The 14,807-nt window shown below is 36.4% G+C and overlaps 2 protein-coding genes across 4 annotated transcripts; one reads left to right on the plus strand and one right to left on the minus strand.

Annotated features, from left to right (window-relative positions):
* Positions 1 to 5,851: 5,851 nt before the first annotated feature.
* On the plus strand, positions 5,852 to 8,758 carry LOC18438417 (high mobility group B protein 7). 3 transcript variants are annotated; one of them, XM_006848601.4, is made up of 8 exons: positions 5,852 to 6,129; positions 6,313 to 6,395; positions 7,060 to 7,123; positions 7,219 to 7,332; positions 7,499 to 7,559; positions 7,639 to 7,683; positions 8,216 to 8,302; positions 8,475 to 8,758. In XM_006848601.4, exons 1-8 carry the CDS (start codon positions 6,026 to 6,028, stop codon positions 8,514 to 8,516), a joined length of 600 nt encoding a protein of 199 aa, XP_006848664.2. In that variant the 5' UTR covers positions 5,852 to 6,025; the 3' UTR covers positions 8,517 to 8,758. The 3 variants fall into 3 exon arrangements, 2 of the variants coding, with proteins under 2 accessions (XP_006848664.2, XP_020525648.1); XM_020669989.2 differs by lacking the exon at positions 7,219 to 7,332; XR_016040899.1 differs by lacking the exons at positions 7,060 to 7,123; positions 7,219 to 7,332.
* A 2,477-nt stretch (positions 8,759 to 11,235) lies between these two features.
* On the minus strand, positions 11,236 to 13,798 carry LOC18438418 (Leucine-rich repeat (LRR) family protein). The gene has a single exon (XM_006848602.4). It carries the CDS (start codon positions 13,416 to 13,418, stop codon positions 11,547 to 11,549), a length of 1,872 nt encoding a protein of 623 aa, XP_006848665.2. The 5' UTR covers positions 13,419 to 13,798; the 3' UTR covers positions 11,236 to 11,546.
* Positions 13,799 to 14,807: the final 1,009 nt, after the last annotated feature.

Below are 14,807 nucleotides of genomic sequence, written 5' to 3' on the forward strand. Positions count from 1 at the left end.
TCATAGTTAATCATGGAAATAGATTTTAGAGCGGTCATATGGGCTTCCCATGAACGGATTGTTTTTTGGATGAAATTTAGCTGCAAAAAATTTCATTTTTTCCCTAAAGCACCTTATAGAAATCACATCTATACGAATGTATAGGATGAAGTTTCTATAAAAGCTAAGTTTTATAAAAAGAAAATAAAGCCTCACCTTAAATATTTGTTTAGAAAGTACGTTGGGCATAAAAAATCTTCATGAGGGCTCTAAACTAAACTTACTATACAACTAATACAATTTGAAACTCAAAAAATAATACAACTATCGCATATCAATATAAACTTATTTTTAAGATAAAATAGATAGCCTATATAATTTATTACAATATACCCTATTTATAAAGCTTAAAATATTAATGTTTTACTACCATCTTCAAATCCAAATGATTAACGTAAAAAATTTTGAACGCTCGAATTGATGAGTTGAATTGCAAATTTTGATGAGTTACGAGCTGTGGTCGTGCTTAATTTTTGATAGGGGTAGCAGACCTATCAAACCATTTTCCAAATTTATATTGCATGTTCAAGGAGGAGCCATCTGTTATTTAGTGTTTCTCACAGGGTATTTTCGGCAATTGAAGAAAACCCGAGTCTTGGAACGGGTACAAAAAAAAACAGCTCGGCTCCAGAGGACCGACATCTGCCGACTCCTCATATATCAATCTTCTCACTTTTCTTTTAATTTGGAATTTGATACAAACGAGGCCCAATGCCTCTTCATGTGACTCTCTCTCTCTCTCTACACAATGTATCTATCTACCCATTCTCTCTCTCTCTCTAGACCTCCCTAAGTTGTCTTTATCTCTCTAGGTGTCAACTGGTACTCTCTCTCTACTCTCTAGCTTGTGGTCTCTATGCACCCAGCAGTCATATCTCCACTACCCGCTTTCCCTCTCTAACATTCTCTCCTCTTCTATCTCCCTACCGTGTGGACTGTTCATAGCTTAACGCACGCGCTCTTTACACACCATGTTCTGTGCTATTTTACCTATCCCCTCATATGCTTTCTCTCCATCACATGTCAACAATCCCTCTCACTCTCTCTCTCTACTGCAACAGCACCCGTACATACACAGACAGCTTGGCTTGCCCAACAAGCAATCTCCCTTAAAACCCCAAATGCGCGAACACTTCAGAACTTCGAACGAAAGCTGTCTTCACATCTCTCTAACTTGTTTTCTATTCTATATTTCTTCTTGTTTGCTGTTTTTTCCTATTCCACTGGTCTGCATTCCTTCCTTAGGGTGTTGATAAATCTCTCTCTTCTGCATTTGTCTATTCCATTCTATTCTATGGGTATGGTGGATGAATGGTTCGGCGGGCGTTTGTATCGGAGAGTGAGAGCAGAGATAAGGAGGAAAATGAAAGGGAAGCCTAAGTTCACCTTCAAATATGACGCTCTCGGCTACTCCCTCAATTTCGACGATGGCTATCACTACCCCACCTAACACAATACGGCCTCGGCCTCTCTCCGCCTTCGCTTCCGATATTCTCTGTGAAAATCATCATCTCTCTTTGCTTTCTGCTTTCACTCTCAAAACGTTAGTGGAATACATACCTCTTCTCCCTCCCTCTCTCTGAGACACGTTTGGTGTAGCTTCCAACTCCGTACATTAATTTTTGTTTTGCTGTAATAAGGCGTTTATATTTATTTACATGAAACGAATCTTCACATCTGGACTGGAAGGAGTACATCTCTCTCTCTCTCTGAGATGTTAAAGTTAAATTGCTAATGATTTAGAGCTTTGAAGTTTATTTCACATCGTACAAACTAAATGTGCTCCTAAAAGGTAACTCATTTTTCTTCTTGATTTTTATGGGATATCGTTTAAAGCCAAATGTTGGCTCTCTCTCATTTCTTTTTGCATTTATATGAGAAAATGCAAAATGGGACTTTTATTTTTCTTCCGCGAGTCCATCTTAATATTCGTTAAAAAAAAATGATCCGTGTCGCTCAAAAACTATGGAAAATGAGCCTCTTATCCCAAGAGCAATGGCTCGTCTTTCTCTCTCTGCTTTCTACTTTGTACCCTTTTTTCTTCTCCTCAAACCCCTCTCCCATGCTCTTCCCCTCAAATTGCTATCTATTTCTCTCCCACGCATCACATCCTCGGTTAAAGAGTGTGGTTTGGGTACGGATGCATCCGTAGGTGTAAAGAGGTAAGGTGCACCTTTAAATTTTTTTATGATATATAATTTTGATGTAAAATGTTTTTAAGATTATCTAAAAATCATTTTTATATCTAATTATAAAATTTGAAATTTTAAAACCAGTGAAAATCAAGTATATATATATATATATATATATGTAAACATATTAAAATTTTGAAAATTGACTCCTTAGATAATATGTTGTAAAATGCACTATTTACGAGACTTAAAATGTATTTATTTTTCATGGTCTTATATTTCGATGTCGAGATCAATCAAACGGTTTTTCAACATTAAAACTATCTTTTTCGATGGATTTTTGAGGTGCATCCGTAGTTCCACGAATCCTTATATAAACATAAATCCTTATATAACTTAAATGACTCATAAATCGACTGGACTGCTTACGCTCGAAGATTTTGCATCCAACGGTTTGATTTCGTTAGTCCCGTCTACCAAATGCGTGACGCAGAGTTATAAGATATAGTTGGAGTTTGAGATTTCATTTTTTCTTGCTGAAGATGTGGTCATGTGTATTATACTTCCGCAGGAACATAGTGTATAGCGTTATATTTACTCTATCTGTTAGAAGGCTTATTTGGGAGGATTTTTTTATTATTTGAAATTATGGGAATTACCTAAAAATTACTAGATGATTATTCTCAAAAAAAAAAAAAAGATTTTGAACTTTGAATTTTCAAACACGTAGACCTCACACTCTAAAAATTAGATAGCCTTTATTCGATCTTTAGACCTTATTTTTTCTAATACGTAGACAATGCAATTAGATACTTTTTATTATTGAGATTGATAGTCTTTATTCGATCTTTTTATTATTGAGATTGATAGTCTTTATTCGATCTTTAGACCTTATGTTTACTAATACGTAGAGGATGCAATTAGATACTTTCTATTATTGAGATTTATCTGAAGGTTGAAGAGGTTACACCCTCAAAATTGTGGTCCTAAAATCTAATCCTAGCTGGGTTTGCCGAGGATGTAAATGCACAATATACTCCCGAGGGAATATTACGTCTCTTGACCCTATAGGTCTGTATGTGTATTGAGATCAGACCCATTTGTGCGCCTTTTAATACCTCTTTTTCTAATGTGAAATTTGAGGGTAGCTTTTAATGCTATAAACCCGCAAATTTCTAATTCTTATTCCTTGCGACTTATACATTAAAACCATTTATTTTTTATATAAAATGGCCACTATTTTTTACTTTTGGATGCAAAGCAAACAACCGGGGGTTGTGTAGTTGACCAGGGTCAAATGTGAACTCTTTGTAACGCACTGAGCTATCAAAATTGAAATCTAACAATTGAGAGAGATTGTGACATTTGAATTTCTAAATTAAATGGTAGTATACAAATCTTTATACTTTTCATATGACACTTTTAATATATAATGTGGGGGCAGCATTTTGTAGCCTCGAGTTTCAGAGTGAATATACGGGGCTCGATAATAATAGATTTGAAAAATAAAAATGGATTTTAAATTTGAGAAAGGACTTTATCTTGTAACACTTTTCTTAGACCATCCAATTGAATTGATCACCGGGATGAGGGTGTTTGGTACTTTGAATTGAGACCATCTTGTGCTCCCAAGTTCATATTGAAATTTGATATGTTGGAAAGGTAGAGCTAATGTATAGTTAGACATGTGGTATATGTATAACCACAGTCCGTTCGAATGTGTTAGTGGGGTGGTGTTAGTGATGGAAATAAAAACCACAACGTGATGACTAGAGTAGAGGTGCTACCACCAAACCCCTGTCCCTTTTCCATACCCCAGTTACTTGCATCTACATTTTTGTACAACACTGTAAAGTAGAACCCCCGATCTTAGGGGACACAAAATGATCTTGCTTTTTTTGAAGTATGCACCCTTTGTTGAATTTACATAAACTTTCTCACAAAAAATCTGAAATCCTTACGTTGCTTTAATATTTTTACTTGAACTCATGACAATTTACTATAAAATTAAATGATATATTTATTGATAATTTAGTTTTGGGATACAATCGATCGAATTATTCAGTCTGCCAACCTTGCATGCACGTAACATTGTCTCTCCAAAACTAAGTTTTAAACAACACGAGCTGACCTGGGTGGGGATTGGTAACCTCCCTCTAGGATCCCCCAAATATATTTCGTATTATTTTTTACCAAAATTTCACTAGTTTGGCGAATTTGGATTTCTAGTCCACCCAATCCTTGGGTGCTAAGACCTAATTTTTGTTGTTCCCCAATCGTTGCTTTCAAAACACTTTCGAAAGCAGTATTTAAAAAAAAAGCCAATCTAGATCATAATGGTTTGATATAGGTTTGGAACTCATGGGATTCGAGTCGGTTATCAATCGAAAGTCGAAACCGCATTGGGTATGTTCCCCTAGAATTGTCCAGTCCCTTGAGGGAATCGGATCGATACTTCCATCGATTTATATACGGAAAAAGTTTATTTAAGGATGCTACCTTATAATGTAGAATTACGGATGCCCTTAAAAATCTTTCGGAAAAGGTAGTTTTAATGTTGAAAAACCCTTTGATTTATCATCTTGACATCGAGATGGATGACTATAAAAAATAAAAAGACTTTAAGTCTCATAAATAATAATTTTGACAACATATTATCTACACTATAAAATTTCAAGATTTTCATATGTTTATAGATCTATTTGATTTTAACCATTTTTTAAATTTAAAATTTTATAATTAGATATAAAAAGAGATTTTGCGATAATTTTAAGAACATTTTGCATCAAAATTATATACCATGATAAAATTTGAAAGTGTACCTTACCTCTACATCTACGGATGGATCTATGTCTGAAAATAATGGTCCTAAAGTTATCTAGCAAAAGGAAGTTGTCTGTCTCTTAAGTTTCTCATGGAAAAGTAGGGGCCGTAATGGACCCAAATCCGATCTGGGCATGGGTCCAAGAATTGGACCCCGTGGGTTAGTTCCAAGTTCAAATATTGGACCGAAATACTATTCGGGTCAAGTAGGATCCGATCCAAGTATGGCCGGTCGAACTTGACCCGATCCGTTGATTTAACCGCCAGGGAAAAGATAAGTTGGCACGACGGGAAACGCAAACCTACGACAAGGCGCGCGAAGAAAAGCGAGGGCTGCCGGGGTATTTTGAGAAAGGGAACAGAGAAATCAGAACTGTCAAGAGCGATTGAATCGACGGTTTAAAAGGCAGGACCCCGCCAAAATTCAAAAGGCGGGAAGGCAGGCGGAACTGAAAAAGCCAAGAAAAAGGAAATAGAAAACACATTTTCACGTCCTTTCCCTCCAAAATCGACACACGATTCAAGGACTTCTCTTTCTCTCTCTTAAAATTTTCGCTATTTGGATTCAGTCTCTATTTCCCCATTATTCCAATTTTTCCTGATTCTACATTCTCTCTCCACAATTTTTCCTTATTCCACATTCTCTCTCTAAAATTGTTCCATATTCTACTACATAAAATTGCTCCTTGATTTACATTCTCTCTCTAAAATTCTTCCACAATTTCCCTATATTATCTCTCTAAAATCGTTCGTTATTGTACACTCTCTCCACAGTGCTCCTCAGTTTCTCTCTCTCTAGAACGTGGCGGGAACGCAAAAGGCACAAAAAACTCAAAATCGACATTTTCACGTCCTTTGCCTCCAAACCGAAAACCCAAATCGAGGCGCCCTTTCTCCCTGTTAATACCCCCTTCATCGCTTAGAAGCTCTCTGTCTCTAAAATCATTCCCTCTCTTACCATCTGTCTCTCTCACTAGTGTCCTCACCATTTCTCTACAATCCTTCCCTTTTCTACTCTCTCTCTCTCTAGAATGGCAGGAGCATCTGCAAAACCAAACCCAAAGACTCGAAAGAGGGTCGATGCGGATACTGGTTCTCTTAAGCGAGCAAGAGATGGAAGCGCCTTCATGAAATGGTGAGTTTCCCATCTCCTTGAAATCCAAAACAGAGTGCATCCCCTGTCTCTCCTGTCTGGTTTTTCCCCAATTTCCCCATTCAGAGAGGAATCATGAGCTTCTTTTTTTATTTTTTTTGCATTTACTCATGCTTTCTATCGGAGAAGAATAATTTATTTTTTATTTGATTGATGGTTTTACAGTGAGGCATGCAAAAAAGATGTTGCTGTTGCTCTTGTTGACATGCACAGCTGTAGCTTGGATGCAAAGATCAAAATGACATTTGGTAAAACTTAATCTCACCTTATTGTTTTGCTTTTCGTTTTCTTTTTCTATGAACAAATTTTACTGATAGTTTTGTTTCGTTGTTCATAATTGAATTTCTCTGAAATCTTTATAAGTTGTTTAGTCAAATTGAACTCGGTACCAAGTATGAGCACAAATTTTCACTTATCAATAAATTTATGTGAATTCCTTTATAGTTTTATTAATTGAAATAGCCCATATTTTTTATTATTTATGTGAATTCCTTTATAGTTTTATTAATTGAAATAGCCCATATTTTTTATTTTTCCTTTATCAATATAAAATTGTCCGAGTTATTTCATAATCTGGTAAATCAAATAGTCCTTGCACTCATTCTTGTTTCTCTGTGATCTGGTAAATAAAAAAGCTCCCATAGTTTTGTTTGTTTATCTATGAATAAGTTATTTTGCATCAATCACATTAGTGGGCTGAATTTATATCAATTCTTTGTTCATATATGTGTTTCTTATTTATCAACAATGCCAGGTTCTTTTATATTTATGTATATTTCTTCATTAATAAGACTTAAATCCTAATATGTTTTATTGTTATATCTATTTGATTTTGATTTGTACCTATTAAATTACTGCAATATGTTGTCTTGTATATATCATTCTTTATTTGTGTTTATTAAATTTTTACAGAGTCTCAGATTGAAGAGAGAGTGACTGAGATAAAAAAACCAGTAGAAAAATCGAAGTCTAGTGGGTGAGCTTTCCATCCTTTTTTTTTTTCTGTTTTGTATTCTCTTTTATTTTTGTGGTTGTTTTCACTGTAAGTGGTTGTAAAAATTGTTCTTTTAGGAGTAAGAAAACATCTAAAGTTACAACTGAGAGGGCGAAGACTGGTAAGAAAGGGAAGAAAGAGAGAGATCCTAACATGCCAAAGCGCCCTCCTACTGCTTTCTTTGTTTTCATGTATGTCACTCTCTATGCGCACTTCTCTCCATGTACCTCTCTCTCTCTCTCTCTATCTCTATCTATCTATTTATCTTTTTATATATCTCTCTGAATATCTTTATACATCTTTGTCTGTATCTTTCTTTATCTCTGTGTCGCTCCGTCTCATTGTCATGTTTTGCAGGGACGAGTTTAGGAAGACTTTCAAAGAGGAAAACCCTGAAGAAGCTAAGAGTGTCTCAAAGGTACTCTCTCTCTCTCTCTTGTTTCTCGTCTGTAAAAATCATCGGAACAATCCTTCTCATTTTTATGCTGCGTTTGAAGGTTGCAAAGGAAGGGGGTGAGAAATGGAAGTCGTTATCAGATGAGGTAATTCTTTCTTATGCAATCACCCCTCTCTCTCTTTATTTGCATACCTCTCTCTCTTTACTCTGAAATTCTCTCTCTCTCTCTCTTAATTTATCAGTTCCTCTAAAGTGTCTCTCTCCCAGTCTAAGCTTCCCAACTCTCTTTACATATGTTTCTCTATAAACTCCTCTTTTTAAAATTGACTCTTTGAAATTATCTGAATAAACTTCTTTTTCTCTTTAAAATCATCCCAATTCTCTCCCTTGAGGTAAGTTTTGGACTAGTAGATTGTACATTATGTTTCAAAAGTTTAATTATATTATTACTTCGTAGTTAAGTCCTCCAATGTCTTCTTTTTTTAGTCTTAAAAAGGCTCGAGTACCTTGGCCGATTCAATTTTTTGAGCCGTGCTTTACACTTTTTTTTTTTTTTAATCTCTTACTCATTCCAATCTTTGCTTCTCAAAGTATTTCTGACTCTATACTTCTCTCCTTGTAAGTTGCCTCTCTCTAATGTTCTCTCTTTCTCGTTCAATTTATGTTTGGGATACTAGGAAAAGAAGCCATATCTTGAAAAAGCAGCAGAATTAAAAGCAGAATACGAGAAAGCAATGGAGAAATTCAATGATTCCTCCAAAGAAGTGAGTTTCCCATTCCATTTTTATCTTATTTTTGATAATCCCCCATTAATTCTTATATATTTTATTCAATTTCTAAAATTGACTTATCACGAATCAGTTATATTTTTTTTTTTGCCCTTATCCAATTTATCACCAAATTAATTTTGTTTCACCTTATTTTCCCTTTTGTTAGGCCAATGAAGAAGAGGAGGGTTCTGTCAATGAAGAAGAGTGAGAAGCTGCCATATTTGGAGGTTTAATTGCCAAGGCTTAATGGCCTTTGTTGAGCTGCACTTTTAATGGGGTTGGTTTTCCCCCACCTTAATAGCCGTGCCATAGAAAAAGAATGCAGCAAATTTTGTAAATGGGAGAAAGAATTTGATCGGGTTTAATTGTATTTCCTTCACTAAAACTAGAATGGCATCTATATATGTCTCTATTCTCTTTATTCAAGCTCTGAAAGTAATATTCTTTCTACATCCGATTGTTCTCTTATTATGAAATCTATGTTTTTTTTAGTACAAAGAGGTCACAATTATTTTAGCTATTAGATGTTAAATTTGATAGCTCAAATTGTCTTATAGTTTATGAGATTTTATTATTTTGGACCTTATTCTTGTCAATGACATTCCCATCCAGTTGATTTCACATTTGATAGCCAATAATGATTGTGACTTTTTTATACATTGCTTAATGCTCTAATAATCAATGACATTCCCATCCAGTTGATTTCACATTTAATTGCCAATAATGGTTGTGACTTCTTTATACATTGCTTAATGCTCTAATAATTTTTTTTGATTGAGATCACCACAATCCCTATTGATTTTACTTTTGTCAAGTGTATTGTTACATCTTTGTACTAAAAATGGTTTTATGGTTCAATAGAAGTTATATGTGAGTAAAGGGGACTCATTGCTTCCCCTGACTATTTGTACAAGATGAATGTTAAGAAGAGGCATCTTAACAAAGGTAAAATAAAAATTACATATTATTTGAATTTTTAATTTCTTTTTAATTGTTATGCCGATCTAAATTTTTTTAATCTAAAAAATATTTTTAAGACGTATTTTTGGGTACGAACAAGCACATATGTAGACTCATCTGATGATTTGATCTCAAAGTACCTATAAAGCAACATATGTACTAATTTGATAAATTTATTTTATTGTGCGTTAAAAGTTTTTTACCATATTTTACCCACCGTATTTTCAATCGCGTTTCCCGACCACTTTCCGCCAAATTTGACGCAATTGGGTTTAAATTTAGGTCAGAGATGTGATCCATTTTTACAATATCTTTCTGAGTATCTTATTTTGCTTCACTAACCTCCGATTAGTAATTTAATATCAGTATTCTTTCTCTCTCTCCTGTTGCTATTGGAATGATGGGTGTTGCTCTTTTTGAGTTTGCGGCTCCTAAATTTGATGCTTAGGGATTTGCCTGATCTTGAAAAGAAAAAAAGTATGATTTGCCTGATCTTGAAGAGAAAAAAAGTATGCTCGACTTTGGTGAATTCCTTTCATGGCCGTACTCTCTCTTAAACCTCCATCCAATTTATATTCACCATTAGATGTATAAAAAAGATTTTTGCATCTGATTGCTTGTGGTCTTATAAAAAAGATTTGCATCTGATTGCTTGTGGTCTAATTTTGCTTTTAATGCTTAAATTGTTTGAGAAAATGGTAATTTGGATCGACAATTGTCAATTTCTATTAGAAATTGTTTGGAACAAATCCGGTTTTGTGATGGTATCAGAAATTTGTCCGTTTAACATTTGCTTAGAAATTGTTTGGAACAAATCCGGTTTTGTGATGGTATCAATAATTTGTCCGTTTAACATTTGCTTAGAAATTGATTGGAGCAAATCTGGTTTTGTTATGGTATCAGGAATTTGTCCGTTTAACATTTGCTTTTTTTTGGATGGTAAATCGAAGGGTTGGAAGTGTGTACAAGCTCATATTTAACAAGTGCTTTTTTTTTCGATGGTAAATCGAAGGGTTGGAAGTGTGTACAAGCTCATATTTTAAAAGAAAATTTTTTGATCTTTATGAAACACTCTCGGAACAGTTAATGGCTGGAAGTGATTGTTATGTTCTTGTAGCAAAAAATCAATGATTTTATAGCATCCAATCCAAAATTTATGGTTTCACATTTTGGTTATAAAATGACATTTTCATACTAATCATAAATTCCCTTGTATAAGTCTGTCTTTTCCTTTATTTGATAAAAAGGCAAATATGATGCTAGATGTAGCATATAGACAATGAATCCTTTGTAGCCTCAACCATTGAAATGGACGGTTGTGATGATCCATGTGAAAACTAGGCAGCTGAGAGAAAGTGTCCATCGCTACCATTCATTGTCGCCGATGGATGTTTGGGGCTACATGCAACATGCTGTGTATATGCTTCATATAATGGTACAACATGCTGTGCATATGCTTCATATAATGGTACATTGACGTAATATGGTATATTTTGAATTCGAGGGATTCAGATGGGGAAATAGGTGCCCATTTGAGATTCTGAGAGTGTAATGGTACATTCACGTAACATGGTATATTTTGAATTCGGGGGATTCAGATGGGGAAATAGGCCCATTTTGAGATTCTGAGAGTGTTCGATCTTTTCTCTTTGATGCACTTGATCCGGAATTGGGTTCTTAACGTTTATGCTCGAAGTACCGCTTTCTTCTTATTCAAGTGCTGAAGGTGGAATCAAATAGTGAGCTATTTTCAACATTCAAAAAAAAGAGAAGGGATTGCACTTTTCTCACAATCAAATGTACCACCAAGTCTAGAAAAGACTTGGGATCGGTAGTAGTACCCCACACTCTAATCATCACGCTGCGGTAATTCCTGAACCATTTGAAAATTCAAAAGGGGCATGTCTACCCTACTGAACGATATAAATAAATAAATAAATAAACAACAACCAGCTCCATGAAATGTATAGGGAATACACTGTTGGCATTATAAATGAGAGAGAGAGCGTGAAATTGCAAGTGAAATACAAAGAATTACCATGTATAATGTGTTGCCCACAAGAAACAATAATAAGTGACTTTCTAACTTTTTGAGGCACATGACAAAGAAGAATCACATCACTACAGTAAAAAGGCCTCAATTCAAATGGGTCATTAAGGTGAGAGGAGGGAAAAAGATGAACGAATCATTCACTAATTAAAAAAAAAAAAAAAATCTAATCTTAAATTTAATACCCCCCGCATGGACCCCACAACTCCACGGGATGCTGAGTCAGCATCAACAAGGGAGCAGAGGCCTTCCACAGAGGCACTTATTGTGAGCATATGCAACTGGTGGGAATATATTGAAGGGCTTTCCTTGTGGTATAGCTCCACATAGGTCATTTACTCTAAAGCTGACGTGGCGAAGGGATTTTAGTCCTAATAAGCTTTGTGGTATCCCTCCACTAAACCCATTATAGGACAAATCAAGCCACATTAGCCTCTCTAATTGCCCCAAACTTGGAGGGATTGGGCCCTTGAACACATTTCTTGAGACGTCAAGCCTCACCAAACCCATGAGTTCCGAGATCGAATCTGGTAATCCTCCGACAATCCGGTTCCGAGAGAGGTCGAGCCACTTTAGGCGGGAGCGGGAGCCGGAGCCGGAGCCGGAACCGAATTTGGGAAGTGCACCTGTGATTTGATTGTTGGATAGAGTGAGCATCTCCAAGGAGCTCCCATAGTGGCTCTCCAAGAACAGTGTGATCGATCCATACATCCTATTCGAGCTGAGGTCAAGGGCAGAGAGGTCATTTGGCAGGGCAATGGAGGACACATCTGAGCTCAACATGTTGTTGGACAATTTTGCCCTCTGCAAGCCTGTCATGTTCTTGAAGAAGAGGCCTGTGTCCCCTGTGAGAAAATTGCTTGACAGGTCGAGGGTATTTAGGGAATTTGGGCTGGTGAATCTTGGCAAAGTGCCCCTTATTCCACAACCAGCTAAGTGGACATTTGTGAGTTTCCTCATTGTGACCCAATTGGGTATGGATCCTAAACGGAGGTTGTTGTAGGACAAATCCACAGAGAGAAGGGAAGGGAGTCCCTTTGCTAGGTCAGTCGGTAAGGGGTCAGTGAACCCATTTCTGGAGAGATTAAGGTACCATAGTCCTTGCATTTTGGCAATTGATTGGGGTATAGGACCGGTGAGAAGGTTGTGGGCTAGAGAGAGAGAGCTGAGAAGTCTTAGATTGCCAAGAAAAACAGGGAGCTCCCCTTTTAGCTGATTATGCTCAAGGTTGAGATCAAGCAGGTTAGTCAGGCTAGAGAGAGTAACTGGTATGGTTCCACTGAACTGGTTATGAGAGAGGTCCACATAGGTCAGGTTCTTGAACTCCCCAACAAAAGAAGGGATGGACCCTGAGAGAAGGTTGTTGTTTAGGTCAAGGTATTGCAGCCCACGAAGGGTTTTCAAGGTGGGGGGGATTGGACCGGTGAGAAAGTTCTTCCCCAAGTTTATCTGTTGAAGAGAGAGAGAGTACCCTAGAGATAAGGGCACCTGCCCCACCAACCTATTGTTAGAGAAAGAAAGTGCCCTAAGGAAGGGCAGGTTACCTAAACTTGGGATGGTGCCCTCTAGCTTGTTGTCCTCTAAGTAAAGCTGGGTAAGCTTTTTCAAATTTGACAAGCTTTGAGGAATGGTACCCCTTATTTCTTTGAGACCACTAATGACTAAAACCTGAAGAAATTGAAGAGAACCCAATTGAGGAGAGAGAGTACCCTTCATATATTGAGAGCTATCCCCATTTTGGTGGCTTAGTAACTGGATGCCTATAACTCTTCCACTTCTTGGGTCACACTCTATGCCTTCCCAAGCTCCACAGCAATCAGTGCCAACCCAAGAGGAAAGGATAGTTGTTGTGTCCACCAAAATGTGGGATTTGAAGTGGAGGAGTGCTGCTCTATCTGAAGGGGAGCAATTTGGGGGGGGGGGTTCTGGCTCTGCATGAGTCACAAGTCTTAGAGAGAAAAAGGCCCAAATGGTCAGGACCACTGTGCCTTTGAAGGGCACCCTCTGCATTTTCAGAGGTGGGGGTTTCCTTTCTGGCTCAACAGAGAAGGTGGGGAGGTTACATGTGCTCTCTCTCTCTAGAAATGGTGGAAAGTTCATTTGCTTTCTCTCTCTCTAGAGATTGTGGGGAGGTTGGTTTGTCTCTCACTCTCTATAAAGATGATGGGGGAGTTGCTTTTCTCTCTCTCTCTCTCTCTCTCAACAGATATGTTGAGGAGACATTCTCTCCCTCTCTGAACAGAAGAAGGTGAGGAGATATATATAGTCCCTCTCTCTCTTTCTCTCTCCTCCCTTGTTTTTCCTATGGCCCCGCTTTCTTCACTTAGGGTGGAAGGAACAATGATCACGGGGGGAAAAGTGGGGGAATGATGAAAATGGTTTAGACGTTAGAAATATGGGAGTGGGGACTCAGGGTTTTATGCAAGTGGGTTTCCGGGATCAATTAAATGTTTGTTATTTTAAACTTTTAAATTTTTTTTCCTCATTTATTTTGGATCAATTAAATGTTTGTTATTTTAAACTTTGTAATTTCTTTTCCTCATTTATTTTTGGTTTTCATTGTATAAATTTTGGAGGATGGCTAAAAGCATTCTCTTAAAAAAACAGATATGTGACCCAAATCGGGCACACCAAAAACCGGTATAGATCGTCGTTTTATTGTGAGGAAAAAAATAATGAACTGGAAAAAAAACACATAAAAAAATAATGAATCGGCAAAAATTGGTTTGGATCGGTGAACCGACAGCCCCGATCGCCGTTTTACTATAGAGAATTGCCATTTTATTGGTGGAACCGCTGGTTTATTTTTAGATTTGTTCATTTTCCTATATTTTATTTTTGAAATGAAGCAATCATTTTTCTATATATACATAGAACCAAAACATTGTGACCGATTTTTAGATCGAACCGGACGATTCCATCACAACCGGACGTTTTTTAAATCATTGGCTAAAAGAAATGAGATTATAACCGTTTGGTAGATGATGGATAGGTGGAAAAGGAAATCGTGAATTTTGATATGTTTATCAAGAGAAATTTGATCTCTTTTCCATGTACTTTCTCACTCTACTCCTTTTTAAATTTTCTCTTACATGGGCAAATGAGCTTTCGACCGTTGATGACTCACGGGACGTTTTGAACGTTGGAGCGGTTTTGGTACTTACTACTAAGAGCTTAGAAAATAAATACACATATAATGATATGTAAAATAAATGCACAAATATATAGCCAAACAAACATATATAAAATTATTATTTATATGGTCATGGTGATTAAGATATTTAAATTTTGATTATTTCTTTTTTGAGTTTTAAATTGTAATTACATGTCATCATCAAGGCCTTATCACAACAATTTAGGGTGTGTTATTTTAAAAGGTGCAATTTGTATAATGTCATCATCAAGGCCTTATCACAACAATTTAAGGTGTGTTATTTTAAAAGGTGCAATTTGTATAAAGCTGTAGCTCTAAACAATCAAAGTAAAGCG

The sequence above is a fragment of the Amborella trichopoda genome, chromosome 9, assembly GCF_054954075.1.
Source record: "Amborella trichopoda isolate Santa Cruz 75 chromosome 9, AtrichopodaSantaCruz75HAP2 v2.0, whole genome shotgun sequence".
Taxonomy (NCBI): Eukaryota; Viridiplantae; Streptophyta; class Magnoliopsida; order Amborellales; family Amborellaceae; genus Amborella; species Amborella trichopoda.